A 15,666-nucleotide genomic window follows, 5' to 3' on the forward strand; every position below is an offset into this window, starting at 1 on the left:
ATCAAATCCCTGCTTTTTCCACCCCACAGTTTTCTTGTCAATTTCATAATCATATAATTTGCATATAATGGATTAAGAAAATGCCTTAACCAGTTATTTAAATTATTGCCCTCAATTTTAACTCTTATGTGCATCACTATTGAAGAAGTTATTGTCTTTCTGTTAATTTTAGTTGAATGTTTTGATTTTGAACCAGCACATTTTGACAGAGTAACTGAGTATTATAAATGATATTCAATGCAAATGTTTTTTTTTTTTTTTTTAATATGCACATTGCATATATTATATATAATCTCCATAGTTATTAGGAATTTTCTGATGTTATAAAATTACAGTTAAAGTTGCCAAAACTATAATTAGTACAGTAATTACAATAATTTGTACCTACTGTGTGTGTGTGTGTGTGTGTGTGTGTGTGTGTGTGTGTGTGTGTGTGTGTGTGTGTGTGTGTGTGTGTGTGTGTGTGTGGTAAACTTGTTTTTTTTTTTGCATTGAAGTATTTTATATGATAGACGATAGAAAATACTAAAAGTTATTCATTTATTTTTTTAGAAACCACCTTATGAACAGATGCCAGGACTGATGCTTTTTAACAGAAATGTGTGCAACTACATCTTTCTCTGATTATTCAGGAAAACAAGCTTCGGTCTTTGGCACTAAAGCTGGCTACTACCATCCAATGTATAAGAAATGGATTAATGGAATGTTGTCATTGACACCAGATTCATTGGATTTTGTTGAGGATACTGCAGATACTGAGAGTTCAGAAGTTGCATACCAACACTCATTACCAATTTCTGATATTACAAGCATTCAAAGAAAACAAACATCACTCATATTTCCAGCTATCCTGATTACAGTGGGAAGTACTGTGCATTGGTTTTCATCATTTGCAAACAGAGATTCTATTTTCAATTTATTGGAGTTATTCTGGAGGGACTATTTATTATCAAGAAGAAAATTGACATCGTCAAAAAGTTTTCCCGATGGCTTTGGACGTACAAAACTTGGTACAGAGTTACTGAGTATTATAAATGAATCTGAAAAGAATTTAACAGCTGCGGCAGCATCTCTTGAAAGGCAAGGCAAGCAACTAAGTGAAGCAGAGGATTCTGTAGAAAAAATTAACAATGATCTTTCTGTTGCAGAAACCCTGATCTGCAGTCTATCTTATTTACCTGCTAGTGTTTCACAACGAAGCAGGGAGGTTAAAGTCATGCAGAATAAAAAAACTAAGAAACAGCTTTATAAAATTGCATTTTCCCCAACTGAAAAGTCTCCTGATCAAGATGGTTGGTGTCAGGGTGTCTTAGAAATTAAGGACAATAAATTAAGTATGCTTGATAATAGAAATCAGCCAAAATGTAACTTTGATGATGATATTAGTTCAATTCAGGTAAGATAACTATTGAAGTTTTAAGAATTTTAGATTTAATAATGAAAAGAAACATTGTAAAAAGTATAAATGCTAGGAGTATTCAAGAAAGACAGAGACTGATAACATCTTTAGGAAGTGTGGATGGCCATACTGTCAGTGGTTGGAGGTGCACAATAAATGTGCAACATGCCAAGATCAGTGAGTGACTGTGTCAGTCCATGAAATTGCTCAGTCAGGAGTGTTGTTTGTGATGAATTTCGAAGAGGAATAGCATGCTGCTTTGAAATTTTGCTTGAGTGCAGAAAAGTGCAACTGAAGCATGTAGTATGCTTCTAGAAGCTTACAGGGAAGGTGCTCTACCCACAGCTGTTTATATCCATTGGTTCAAAGAATTTAAGGGGGAGGGTAGAGAATTATGGAGGAAATCTGGAGGTATGATGCACTGATGACTACACTGAGAAAACACACTATAGATGCTATTGCTCATGAGGACTGTTGTGTTTGAAAGCTCATTCCCACAAGTCTGAGGCACCTCTGTAGCCAGGTGGGCAGGAGCAGCAGTGTATAGCACACGCTTCTTGATTAGACCAGGGTTCGAGCCCGTGACCACCAAATACGGAGGATGCGGAAAGGTCAGGGAATGACCACTGCATATCCCCGGAGCAACATGGCCTTAGTTGCTAATGCTCCTAAAAACCAAACAACAACCACAAGTCTGAAGGAAGCACCTCAATTATCTTGTGTTTGTGCATGTTGTGATACCTGTCAAGAGTGGAAAACATCAGTTTCTGTAAGTGGAAATGAGTCGTCGTAGATGGAACGTGGCTTATCTCTCTGATCCTGAAGGTAAACAGCAATGCATGCAGTGGGATGGTCATAGATTCCCCTAGGTCAAAGAAGAAAGCTTGTGGCATAAACTGAACTGGAGAGATGATGGCTCTCACGTTTTTTTATGTTCAAGGTATGTGGTGTATATACAGAGTGAAAACAAAAATTAGTCATGGGACAGCACTTGATTGTTTTTGCATCTGCTCTTTGGTTGTTTGTTTGTTTTTTATTTGATTTTTAGGAGCATTAGCAACTAAGGCCATATTGCTCCGGGGATATGCGGTGGTCATTCCCTGACCTTTTTGCATACTCCGTATTTGGTGGGCACGGGCTCAAACCCCGGTCTAATCAAGAAGCGTGTGCTACGCACTGCTGCTCCTGCCCACCTGGCTACGGAGGTGCCTCTGCTCTTTGGAAACTGCACAGTGATGATAATGCAAACTAACCAACTACCAATACAGACTACTCAGAAAAGATCTAAATGCATTCCACATCCACCTTACAGCCCTGACCTCACTCTGTGTGACTTCTATCTTTCACCATGAAATAACATCGATATCAGTTTTAAAGCACTAAGCAAGCTATTAAAGCTATGAATATGATTTTTAACTACATATCAAACAATTTCATCCAATATAGAATGGAAAAAGACATTAGAATAACCGTTGCAAAGGATGGATATTTTGAGGTGAATGTAAGAGAATATAGTAATATATAACTTTTATAATTGAGCTGATCTCAGTCTTTATTGAACACTCCTATCTACTGTTGCAGATAATTTATTCACTGATGTACAACATGCTGTCCAAAGGTAAACTTCATGAAATCCAGCCTTCTGATACTCTCGTGGATTTTATGCTTGTGCTGTCTGTTACTTATCTTTTCTACCGTATAGCATATATGCATACTTCTATAATTATTTTAATTAATTTGTTTGGGGTCTTAGATATTGATAAATTTTATCAATGTCTAAAGATTATTATTAATAAAATTATATTATAAATACCTTAATTTTGTACTGTATTAGCATTAGTAGTGGCATATGATGCAAGAAAGCAAGCAAGATTATACAGCATCAGCCAAAAAAAAAAAACATACGCACTTCCATTTCACCTACCCATTCCCCCAATTGTTTGTCTAATTTTTTTCTTGAATTTATCAATGTAGTGGTAGAGAGGCATGTGAGGCAAGAAAGCAAGCTTATGTAGCATCAGCCAAAAAAAAAAAAAAAAAACCCCATTTCACACATCCATTCCCTCAAAGTTTGTCCACTTCTTCCTTGAATTTATCCAAGTCATTAACCACAACAACGACAGACAGAAGCTTATTCCAGCAATCAGTTACCCACTGGCTAAAGGCAAATTAAAGTCACATCTACTCTACAACTGTCTTTTCTCAATTTGAATTTATGCCCCCCCCAAGTTCGTAATTTGATCAAGAGGAAGAATCCCATCAGAATTGAGCCTGCTCAACCCATTCAAGGCCTTATACATCTTAATCAGATCACCTTGCAGGTGCCTAGTCTCCAGATGCTGCAAATTGCAGAATTTAAGCCTTTCTTGGTAAGAGCACCCCTCTCACCAATGTTGTTGCCCTTCTCTGTACTCATTGAAGCAACTCTACATCCTTCCTAAAATGAGGCCTGCAGATCTGTACTGTCCACGTCTTGAGTACTGCAGTACTCAAGTCGTGACCTGACCATTGCCTTATACAAAGAGATAATCATCTTTTCCCTACTAGCGAAATTCCTGTATATCTTTGACAATACTCCATGACCTGTCCTGGCAGCCTGTCTGTACTGCTCAGAAAACTGCATATCTGACTACACAATTACTCCCATATCTTTTTCATTTTCTACCACTCTAAGTGTAGTACCACACAGTTGGTATGTTTCTCTGGGGTTACTTCTGATGTTTGCAACAACAGGTGGAAGTTTGTTCCACTTGCTGGCTAAAGGCAGATTTCTGTACATCTATTCTGCAACTGTTCTTCAATTTGAATTTATGCCCCCTCATGTGTGTTGTCTGAGCAAGAGGAAGAATCCCATCAGCATTGAGCTTGCTCAATCCATTCAAAGCCTCAAACACCTCAGTCAGATAACCTTGCAGATGCGTAGTCTCCAGATGATGCAATTTGCAGAACTGAAGCTTTTCTTGATAAGAGCATCCCTTTGTTCCCACCCTTATTTCTGCTAGCAAAATTCTTGTATATCATTGACAAAACCCATGAGCTGTCCTAATAGCCTGTCTGCACTGTTTAGACAACTTCATATCTGACTGCAAAATTAACCTAGGTCTTCATTTTTCAACTCTACCCTGAATGTAGTACAACAGAGTTGGTACATTAGTCTAGGGTTACTGATACCCATATGCAGTACTTTGTATTTGTCAATTATAAACTTCAGTTGTCACTTCAGCTAAGGTAAAGAAATCCTGCACGAGAAACATGCCAAAGTTCGATGAAATTTACCAGTAAAAGTACTTTGCCGTAATGGCATTTGTATTGTTGCTCGCTTGTTAAACAGACGGTGGGTGTTGTCGGTCTGGAGTAGAAGTTGAATCCCACGAGAGCTTGAAACCCTCCCAAAGTGGAGGGGGTAACCTGACCTTTTTTCTTTAGAATCACGAACAGAGTCATATTGGAAGTTCTGGCGTCGTAAAAAATGTTCGTAACATAGTTTCACCGGTAAACTTTTTCGAAGTTTGCCGTGCTTCTCATGTGGGCTGTGCTTTGCCTTTTTTTTTTTTTTTTTCATAATAAACAATTTATCCACCAGTGATTCTAAAGAAAAAAGGTCAGGTTACCCCCTCCACTTCGAGAGGGTTTCAATCTCCCATGGGATTCAATTTCTACTCCTGACTGATAACACCCACTGTTTACCGAGCGAGCAACAATACAAATGCTGTTACGGCAAAGTACTTTTACTGGTAAATTTCATTGAACTTTTGCGTGCTTCTCGTGCAGGCTTTCTTTACCTTCGCCGTCACTTCTCATCTGCCTAACTTTTCTAGAACCTGTTGCAATAGCATACTGTCATTAATAACCCTGCCAACCTTCCTATCATCTGCAAACTTGGACATTAAGCCTGATACGCCTTCATCAGTATCATTTAATATAGAAAACAATGGGCCCAACACTGAATCCTGGGGGACTCTACTAATAACATTAGTCCATGAAAAGTAAGTGTCCACTGATTGCCACTCTCTGACTTCTCCCACTCTACCATCTCTTTATCCATAGCAGCAACATTTCCCTTAATGCCACACTACTCCAATTTGTACAGCCATCTTTTATGTGTAACAGTATCAAAAGCTTTCCTGAAATCAAAGTATATGATATCAAAATTATTTTTTGCATCCAGTTCCTTTGTGACCATATTGTAGTATCCAATCAAATTGCTCAGACAATATTTCCCATTAACAAACCCATGTTGTGTCTGAAGTTTAACTGCAGTCTTGTCAAAATGATCGTGCATTATTTCTTTGACCAGTGACACTATTATTTTCCCTGGAATAGAAGTTAAACCAGTGGTTTTCAACTGGGGTGCCACAACAACATTCCAGGGGTGCCACGTAATTTGGGTTTAAGTTACTTAAACCTATTTTTTTTTTTTTTTTTTTAATTCAGAAATTTTTTTCATTATAAAAAGGTACATCCTTGTAATTATATTATTATAATGAATGTAGTACAACTATCATATAACATTTTTTTAATATATATATATATATATATTTATTTATGAAATGCCTAATATAGAACTGAGTTTAAACAAGAAGTATCAGTTGATAGGTAATAGATAAAAATAAGGATGAATGACAGATGCACATAAACTTGCAAAGAAGCAGTGAAGGATGCAAAAGGAAAGATAAACTAATAAGGGAAGAATAATGGAAATCGAAAAAGATGTAGTAGTAGTGAAAAAGAATGAAAGAATGTGAATATCCTGTATAATGAATTATGAGAATTAAAGGCAGAATTGAAAAGCCAATTAAAGAGGATGGAGCTGTAAAGTAAAATAATTAATGCAAAGTAATTAAACCAACAAAAGGAGAACTGGGTAGCATCAGAAATGGGTGGGTAAATTTAGTTAAGTCGAAAAAAAAGGGGAAGCAAATATGCAAAAATCTGATGTTAGCTCAAGTGAATATTAATACCTTATACCTGACCATGTATCAATATTCACTTTAGCTGACATCAGATTTTTGCATATTTGCTTCCCTTTTTTTTTTTTTTTTTTGACTAATAGCTAAATTTACCCACCCATTTCTGATGCTGGCTAGTTCTCCTTTTGTTGGTTTAATTACTTTGCATTAATTATTTTTCTTTACAGCTCCTTCCCCTTTAATTGGCTTTTCAATTCAGCCTTTAATTCTCTTAATTCATTATAACATATAGGATATTCACATTCTTTCCTTCCTTTTCACTACTACATCTTTTCCAATTTCTACTATCCTTCCTCTATTAGTTTTTGGCATTCTGTGTAAATTTCACTTGCATATTATCAGACCCATTAATCCCCCCCCCCCCACAGAATTGGATCTAACAGACAGAAAATTGAGTAGGGCTGCCATAAAATAAATTACTTAAGAGTGCTATTATTAAAAAAAAAAAAAAAAAAAAAGGTCAAAAACCACTGAGTTAAACTAAACTGTGATCCCTTTTATGAATTGGCGATACATTCACATATCTCCAGTCTGCAGGGACCTCCCCTGAATTCAAGGATGCTCTCATAATTATTGCTATGAGTTTGCTTACTTCCTTTGCTATCTCCTTTAATATAATTGGATAGATTTCATCCACCCCAAGTGCCTTTCTTCTGTTTAACTTCAACAATTTCTCCTCTACTTTGCTCCCAGTTATTACAAAATCATCTAATTCATTTAGTCCAAAATCATTGAGCCCTCTCCTATTTTTTTAATTTTCATAAATGTAATTGACAAGGGCATCCAAGGGAAGTTTGCTCATGATTTGAAGTTGGGAAGAGCAGTAAATAATTCATAGAAGGCCACGATGCTTCAAAAGAGTTGTATTGGTTGCATATGTGGTCCAAAAAATGACAACTAAAATTTAATGATTCTGGATGTAAGATTATGCATTTGAGGAACAGAAATCCTGGAGTCATGTATAAGCTAGAGGGAGAGAAGCTAAACGTGGTCAAGAAGAAAAAGACTTAGGTGATGTGATTCAACCTGCCCTGAAATTTCTATGTGATGTCCTGTCCGTGATTTATAGCTTGTTTAATAGTAGGAAGAAGGGTGATAATATGATAGGTAGATGGAATTTGAAGTATTGTATTGAGATCTGGAGACTGTACACATAAAAAGACAGAACTTCTGGAGAGGGTTTAAAGGGTGGCATAGATTAGTGCAAATAAATGTATGTATAAAGTATGACTTAGAAGGTGTGGATTGCAAAGTTTGACAACTAAACATCAAATGGGAGATCTGATTGAGGTATATAAAGTGCTGAGAGGATTGAGAAATGAATGAGGAAGACTGGCTCTTATGAAGTTCATTTATTGGCAGCATGTTGTTGAACACTTGAATAAATAGCCTTCCAGTGTGGTAGAGGCAGTGAGTCAGGCAAAGTTCAAAACAGAATTGGATGATTACCCTGTGCGAATAGTATGAATATTCTGTTTTGTCTTATTTTGTTTTAATTTTTGACTAATGCAGAAAAAATCTGCTTCTTTCCATCATTTGGCTTTACTAAATGAAATTGACAAAGAGATACAGGGCACGACATAAATTGCATGTGATGTCAATATTAGGTGAGTAGTAAATGAGCACCGAGCAGCACTTCATTGGGATGAAATTGATCGACTTCAGTGATGAGAACTGGCAGTTATGTTTTAATGCAGCAAAATGCATAGTGAGGGTGGGTTGAATTAAATATAGCTGTTCCAGGTGGCAGCTTAATGGTATACATACACGTCCCCTCACTATAGCACAGTTCATCCAGAGCTTGTTCACTTTTGATACTCCCCCTACTCGACCCCAAGGGTTGTACTCTGTTCCCCCAGAATAGTACTAGTCACTCCAAATGTCTTGGGAGGAGTTAACCATTAGCAAGTGTTTGGGTGCCTGAGAGAACCCCTTCAAAAAAAACTTTTCAATACTCTTCAACCTGATTTTCCAGTCAACTGTAATTAATGAAAAATTGGTTGAATTGCCAGCCAAACTGGAAACACTGAAAGCATCTCCACCCCATGCATTTGCTCCTTCCATAAGGACTATTGGTAGCCCTTGTAATTCCTTACACATTGCCCTACATGCTGCTTATCCCAATAGATGTAGCACAAAAATACCTTGCCCCTCTGTTTGTGGTTGCTGTTAACTTATAGCCCCCCTTCAATAGCATTTTGTTTATCTTAAGTTAAGTGATTAAAAAGATTCTAGACTGATAAAAGGAATATTATTGAAGTTGCATGTAAGTAATACAAAAAGTGGCAGCTATCTTTTAATGCAGGAAAATGCAAGGTTTTACACTTTGAGTTCAAGCAGCCCTAAAGTAACTTATACACTTGGTTGGGTTGAACTAAGAACAGTAGAAGAAGAAAGTGTTTTGGGAGTTACAGTATGGGCTGACATGAAGTTCTCCAAACAGTGTTGACAAGCACTAAGGAAGGTCCATGGTTTCCTGTCAGACATTTGCTTGTAGAGATCAGGAGGTCATAATCTCACTATATAAGGCAATTGTAAGATTACAAGTTTAGAGAAGAAAGTAAAGTGAAGTGAAATTTTCACCATTACAAATAATTCTAGAACTAAGGACTATAAATACAAATTGTTTGCATCTCAAGCAACCACCTGGTTGCCCAGGATGCCAAGTGCTCAAAGAAAAAAAAAATTAGCAGTGGTGCTTGGCACTGAAAGTAGAATTTGCTCATTTTACCTCGAGCTAATGCATCTTCCACTCCTTGTTTAAAATTCTGCCTTAATTGCTGCAGTAGATTTGCATCACTCCATACAATAATATTACTAGTAATTTCCTTTATACCCTTCAAAAATCCCTGACTGTAGGAGTTCACAGCTTCATTGTTATAGCAAATGAATTGAACAGCACTCAGTCAAGAATGGATGGGTATGTATTTTTTGTGGCAGTGTATGGATTTTACCAGAAGATAAATTGTGGCAGTGACTACATCTGTTTATCATGGTCACCAAACCAAATTTCCTGAAGTTGAAGATTACTTTTGTTTACAAACCACACAAGTACTTAATCCTATCACCCAGCCTGTATTTATGCATAGTATTATTGGGTACTATTGGGTTTGTGTTTCCTATAAGGTCTGGATATACCAAGGCCTTTGGTGACTTGAAATTTGTCATATATGTGATGATTTTATGATTGAACTTAAATCCATATGGATAGGGAGTTTTTAACTTTAGTATGAATAATTCTTCCTGTTTATTATATTTCCATCCTAGCACAAGTACCCGAGGCAAACCCCAAAATAAACAGTTTATTTATTTTAGCATAATTCTGCATTTTACTTTTATTTATTTTTGAATTTTATTCCTTCCTTTCTGGTCTCTGTTGGGTTGGCTATGATGTATACGTTTCATATGTATACATCATAACAGAAACACAGACCTTTCTTATTGCTGCGGTTCCTTCGGTTTTGGCTGTCGACCCTATGAAGACATAATTAAAATCTTAGGACCTACAGCATTAAGTACTATTTTTATTATTTTTATTACTTTCATGTTATTTTTATGTAATCTTAATTTTATTTAATTTCAAATAATCTACTTTTACTTTGCAGGAATTCATAATTTATTCCATTTTTATTACACTTGACAGGTCAGCAGCCATACTCAGTATACACAGATCATATACATTTGTCTATATTTGATTCCAGGATGTTATTATTATTATCTATATGGTGCAAGGAAGCCTGAGGCTTATGCTGCACCAGCCAAAAAATTTGAGAGAGAGAGAGAGAGAGAGAGAGAGAGAGAGAGAGAGAAGTAGAAGGGAATCGCCAAGAAAGAGAAGAATGATGATATCCAGCTCCAGCTCAGGACCCTGAGTGTGCCAATCCCATACTCACCAGATGTGAAATGTATGCTTTGGATTTTAGGTATCTTCCACAGAAAATAAAAAACAGATGTGCTTATATCAGATAGTTGTGTAGGTCATGGGATAGCAAAACATTTAGAAATCAAGCAATTTGGAAACATTCTCTTTAGGATGTGCATTCATTGTCTTACCATATACACCCTCTCGTTGGAATCATAGAACCTGTTCAGCTTATAGATTTCCTTAACTAAAACGTTTTGTAACATATTTCTGTATTGATTGGAGTCTACTGTAATAGTCTGGTCATTCTCCTTGAAGAAATGTGGACAAATTATTGAAAACTATATTTAAAATTATTTTCTCTTTGGCCCAGTATTGCAAATGCTGCTTATTAGCATTTGCATTACTAGAGGCATACGATGCAAGAAAGTAAGCTTATGCATCAGCCAAAAAAAGGAAAAAAAAAAAAAAAAACCTCCCATTTCACCCCTCCATTCATTCCAAATGCCTGCCCAGCCCAACCTTAAATTTATTTAGGCTATTAGCTTCTACAACAAAAGATGGAAGCCTGTTCCACCAATCAACTACCTGCTGGCTAAAGGCAAATTTCTGCACATCTATTCTACAACTGTCTTTCCTCAATTTGAATCTATACCCCTCAGGTTCTTAATCTGAGCAAGAGGAAGAATCCCATCAGCATTCAGCTTGCTCAACCCATTCAAGGCCTTATACACCTCAGTTAGATCACCTTGCAAGTGCCTACTCTCCAGGCGCTGCAATTTGCAGAACTTTAAGTCTTTCTTGGTAAGAGCACCCCTTTGTTCCTCTGCCAATCTTGTTGCCCTTTGTACTCGTTCTAGCAACTCTACATCCTTCCTAAAGTGAGGCCTCGAGACCTGTACACAGTACTCTAGGTGTGGCCTGACTATTGCCTTATACAAAGGGATAATCACCTCCCTGTCCCTGCTAGCAAAATTCCTATATATCGTTGACAAGACTCCATGGCCTGCTCTGGCAGCCCATCTGCACTACTCAGCGAACTTCATATTTGACTGCACAATTACTCCCAGGTCTTTTTCACTTTCCACTTCTCTGAGTGTACCACACAGTTGGTACATTTCTCTTCGGTTACGTACTTGTTGAGTAAATCTGCAGATCTTTTACTCTTAAAGTCATTAGTTCCAATGTGTATAACAATATCACCTTTTTTGCCCTTAAAAGATGCTGCAACATCAATAACTTTTGCCCCTGGCAGACTATCCCTGGTCCTGTTCCACCTATCCTTCTTGCATAGTTTATTCCTGTCTTCCTGACAATAGAGTCACCAACAATAACTAGTTCCTGTCGGACCATTGCTTTTTTCCTTGGAGTTTCTCTCTATGTTGCCTGATGCACAGGAGTGAGCTGTGCTGTTGAGCTTGGCAGCTGAGAGCTTGATGGGCCCCTCATATACTCATTGATGCCCATCAGAACGCTGAGTTGGTGCATAATTTCTTGACACTCTAGGCATCTAGCACACACACACACACACACACAGAGACATCCTCCTTGGTTAGATCATGTCCTGTTTTAGAAAGTTCAGCAAACATTTCACATTTGGTGCCTCCGTAGCCAGGTGGGAAGGAGCAGCAGTGTGTAGCACACGCTTCTTGATTAGACCGGGGTTCGAGTCCGTCACCACCAAATGTGGAGGATGCGGAAAGGTCAGGGAATGACCACCGCATATTCCCGGAGCAATATGGCCTTAGTTGCTAATGCTCCTAAAAACCAAACAACACATTTCGCATATTTTTTTAGACTGTGATGCGTTGGAGGATTGTCCCCTTTGTTTTCCCCCAGTTATCTTAAACACATCAAAACAGAACATATGACAACAATGGATGCCCAATAGAGCTTGTGCCATGCTGTGGTACATCGAGATCTATCCAATCCTAACGTCACACTTACTGGTAAGCATAGAAATATCCACTGGTGGGTCACTTTGGTTTGTAGGCATGTTGTGCATAGAAGATACATTGAGTAGTTCTGCATTATCATGCAGAACTGCTCAATGTATCTTTACTATAGAGAATGATCATAATTATATTTTTTTTTTTACAGCATACCTTTATTAAACATCCATATTTTGATAGTACTTATAAAATTTTTTTTTTTTTTTTTTTTTTTTTATGTAAATCCCAAACACAAGAAGTAATTAGAACCTATAGTACTTAGTATTGTGTTTGGGTTGGAGGTTGAGAAGATGAAAGAAGATATTTGTTCACATTGGACTTGAACTTCTGTAGACTGTAATTTATAGGAAATACGTATGAAGGAAGGTTGTTCCAGAAAACAGCACTTGAATGAATAAACGAGGGAGATGAAAAGTTGGTTCTGTGAGTTTGAAGTTGGACAGCAAATGGATGTTGCCTGGTGGCTGCAGGTGTTCGGACTATTTTGAAAGAGAGAGCAGGAATTATAGAAGCCAATTCAGAAGAACAGTGCCCATGGAAATACTTGTAGAAGAGGCATGCAGCAGCAGAAACAGTATGTATATGAGACAGCGAGTGGAGAGACTCTGTTAGAGATTAATCATTAATTAACCTAACTGCCCTCTTCTGAACAGAGAGAGATTCCAAATTGCCAAGTCTCTGACAGGGAATATCGGAATGGACATATGCACAAGGTACCACCTTTGAGGCGAAAGGAATCATACAGCGAATAACTTGGGCGTCTGAGAAGAGCAGTAGTTGAATCAACCGATAACTGAGATTCTGTCAGAAAAAGTACATGGGGTTTGGCAGACTGCAAGTGGAAATGGACATTGTTGAGATTAGAATTGAGACCACGTATATGTGTGAAATGAATTAGGAAGTGTTTGGAGGTTTAGATCTTTTCGCAGATAAGCTTGCTCTATTAGTTTGACAATTCATGGTGTATTCAATAGTAAGAAAAAGTGGGTGGGACATGTAAGAAGTAATGAAATTTTTGGATATGGCGTACACATGGTAAGAATATACCCAGATCCTTGACATAACGTGGCCTCGACAATGCTCCCTGCACACACACACTACTTGGACTCCCTCCAGTCACTATGTGGCAGAGTAGAGGAAGCAAGATTATACATTAGCTGATCAGGAAGCCTCCTAGAGAGTTACCAATTGGTTCGATCCAGTGTACTAAGTAGCAGCCGGCCTGCAAACACCGTTTTAAAGTACCCTCGAAATGCAAGTAAGATTGGATCTCGTCACGATGTCCATCCTAACCTCAAAAGTCATGAATCATACTGTATGATGGAAGAGACGGGGAAGGGTTGACCGGAACTTAGCTCTGGAGACTAACATGGGTTCCACCACTTCAAGCCTCCAATAAGCAAAATGGTGGTATTGCACTGGTTGATGAGAGTCATCTACCACTTAGTACTGCCTGGTAACACAGAGGCAGCATTCCTCCATGTGGTATGGGCGCCATGCTTGCTTACGTTGGTTCATACCTGGGTGGTCACCCACCGTGTGCATGGGGGTTATACCCAAGATTACTAACAGTCCCTCCATCGTGAAGGTGCAAGCAGAGGATTTGGCTGTTACAGACCGTCCGGACTTTGCCGAAATTGGGTCCACTTGAATTGAGTGTTACCTGAATATCAGTTCCATCAGCATTTTAGACTCCCAGGTAGCAAATACAGCTTGTCTGGCATATCTGAGAGAATGTCTGTGACAACCTCAAGGATCCCCATTTGATGAAATGCACTTACTCGAACATTTCTGCCATTTTATAAAACATGGTAGAGCCATTTTTTGAGATGCAATTGAGAATTGCCTCAGATGTCTTTTCAACTCCTGATGACTGGAAGCATTTTCCTCATAGCTCTAACTTTGGAAATAAACAAAAAATAAAAAAAATCACAGGGTGCAAGGTCAGGGCTGTAGGTTGGATGAGGAGCACATTTGACATTAATTCTGGCTAGTACTCAGATGACAGTATGATCAATGTGAGGTCTCTCATTGTTGTGATGCAGCACCCACCTATCTGTGTGCAGTTGTGGTCGCTTGCAACAAATGTGATTCCACTAAGTGTAGTACAGTTCTGTTCCTATAACAGTCATTTGATATGGCACAACATGCTGGTAAACTATTCCTTGAATGTCAAAAAAAGAGATGACCATAACCTTTCCTGCAGAAGTCACAACTTATGCTTTTTTCAGCTTTAGCAATGACGTAGACTTCCAAACAGATCTTTGTTGCTTACTCTCTGAGTTGAAATGATGAAGCCACATTTCATCGACCATTATCACCTTGTGCAGAACTTCACCACCTGTAACCATCCATTGCAGGTCCTGACAACCTCCATGCAAACTTGCTGTTGCATGGAGGTTGTCAGGAAGTCTTGGAACCCAGTGTGCACAAATACTTGTCAAATGCAAATAGTCATGGAGAATACCATGCATGCTTCCTATTAATATTCTCAATGTCACTTCTAGTAGCCTTACTGTTATTTGATGATCTTCTCATGATTACAGAAGCAGTGTTTATGGTTTTTTTGGTGACAGCAGTTGTTGAAAGTCCAGTACTACTGAATTTTGTGATTGAATCACACATCTTTAAACATTCTAAACTACCTGTGAGCCGTGATATACATATGTAAATTTGCCATATGCCTCTTTTGGGGCTTAGAGGGGAACAGGTATTCTGTGTGTTATCAGACATTCAGTCTAAAACACCGATGGATCCAATATCTTTCTATTACAGAAGATTTAGAAGTCCGGTTGGCCTGCCTCGCTAAAATCCACTCGTGCACACCTTCTCGATGCTAAGCCCTGTTACATCACTTAGGTGGCAACGACAGCATATGACAGCACGACGAAACAAATGGCCTAAATCCCCCAGTGACTTTCACTCCCCTCTTACAGCAGCGAGAGGATCAGAGTGGAAGCAGAGGGTGCTAAGAATCTCTGGGTACAACCAGGCTGCCATGCACGGAAACTGAACTTGGCCTGTTACAATGTAAGATCGCCCATCGGTGAAGACAGGATATTAGAGCTGGAAAAGGAATTAGAAAATGTGAATTGGAATATCATCGTTTTGGCTGAAACAAGAATAAGAAATGAATCACTTATAAGTTTATCAAGTGGAAATCTGCTGTACACAAATGGAAAACAGTGAAAGGAGTGAAGGTGGAGTTGGGTTTCTGGTCCATAAAGATTTAAAAAACAACATTTTGGAATACAAAAGTACATCACCAAGGGTGTCAAGAATAATACTCAAGATTTCTAAGAGGTACAAGTTAAAGGTTATAATGATTTATGCACTAACATCTAGCCATGATTATGAAGAGGTTGAAGAAATGTACACCGAAATTTAGTCTTCGAGATGAGCAGAAAACCCACTACACTATTATGGGGGACTTCAATGCTAAGGTTAGAAAAAGACAAAGCAGCACAGAAAGGGAAACTATAG

General features: G+C 38.1%; 1 protein-coding gene across 1 annotated transcript in view; it reads left to right on the forward strand.

The window, feature by feature from the left end:
- The window catches only part of LOC150079380 (synaptosomal-associated protein 47-like), a 65,893-nt gene that overhangs the window by 14,150 nt on the left and 36,077 nt on the right, over positions 1-15,666 (forward strand). The window contains exon 2 of the mRNA XM_090382702.1: positions 553-1,396. Within this exon, the coding sequence (XP_090238828.1) occupies positions 599-1,396 (798 nt within the window). The 5' untranslated portion in view covers positions 553-598. The remainder of the gene's footprint in view (positions 1-552; positions 1,397-15,666) is intronic.

The sequence above is a fragment of the Mastigoproctus giganteus genome, chromosome 10 (assembly GCF_048544385.1).
Source record: "Mastigoproctus giganteus isolate SK-2022 chromosome 10, ASM4854438v1, whole genome shotgun sequence".
NCBI classification, from domain to species: domain Eukaryota; kingdom Metazoa; phylum Arthropoda; class Arachnida; order Uropygi; family Thelyphonidae; genus Mastigoproctus; species Mastigoproctus giganteus.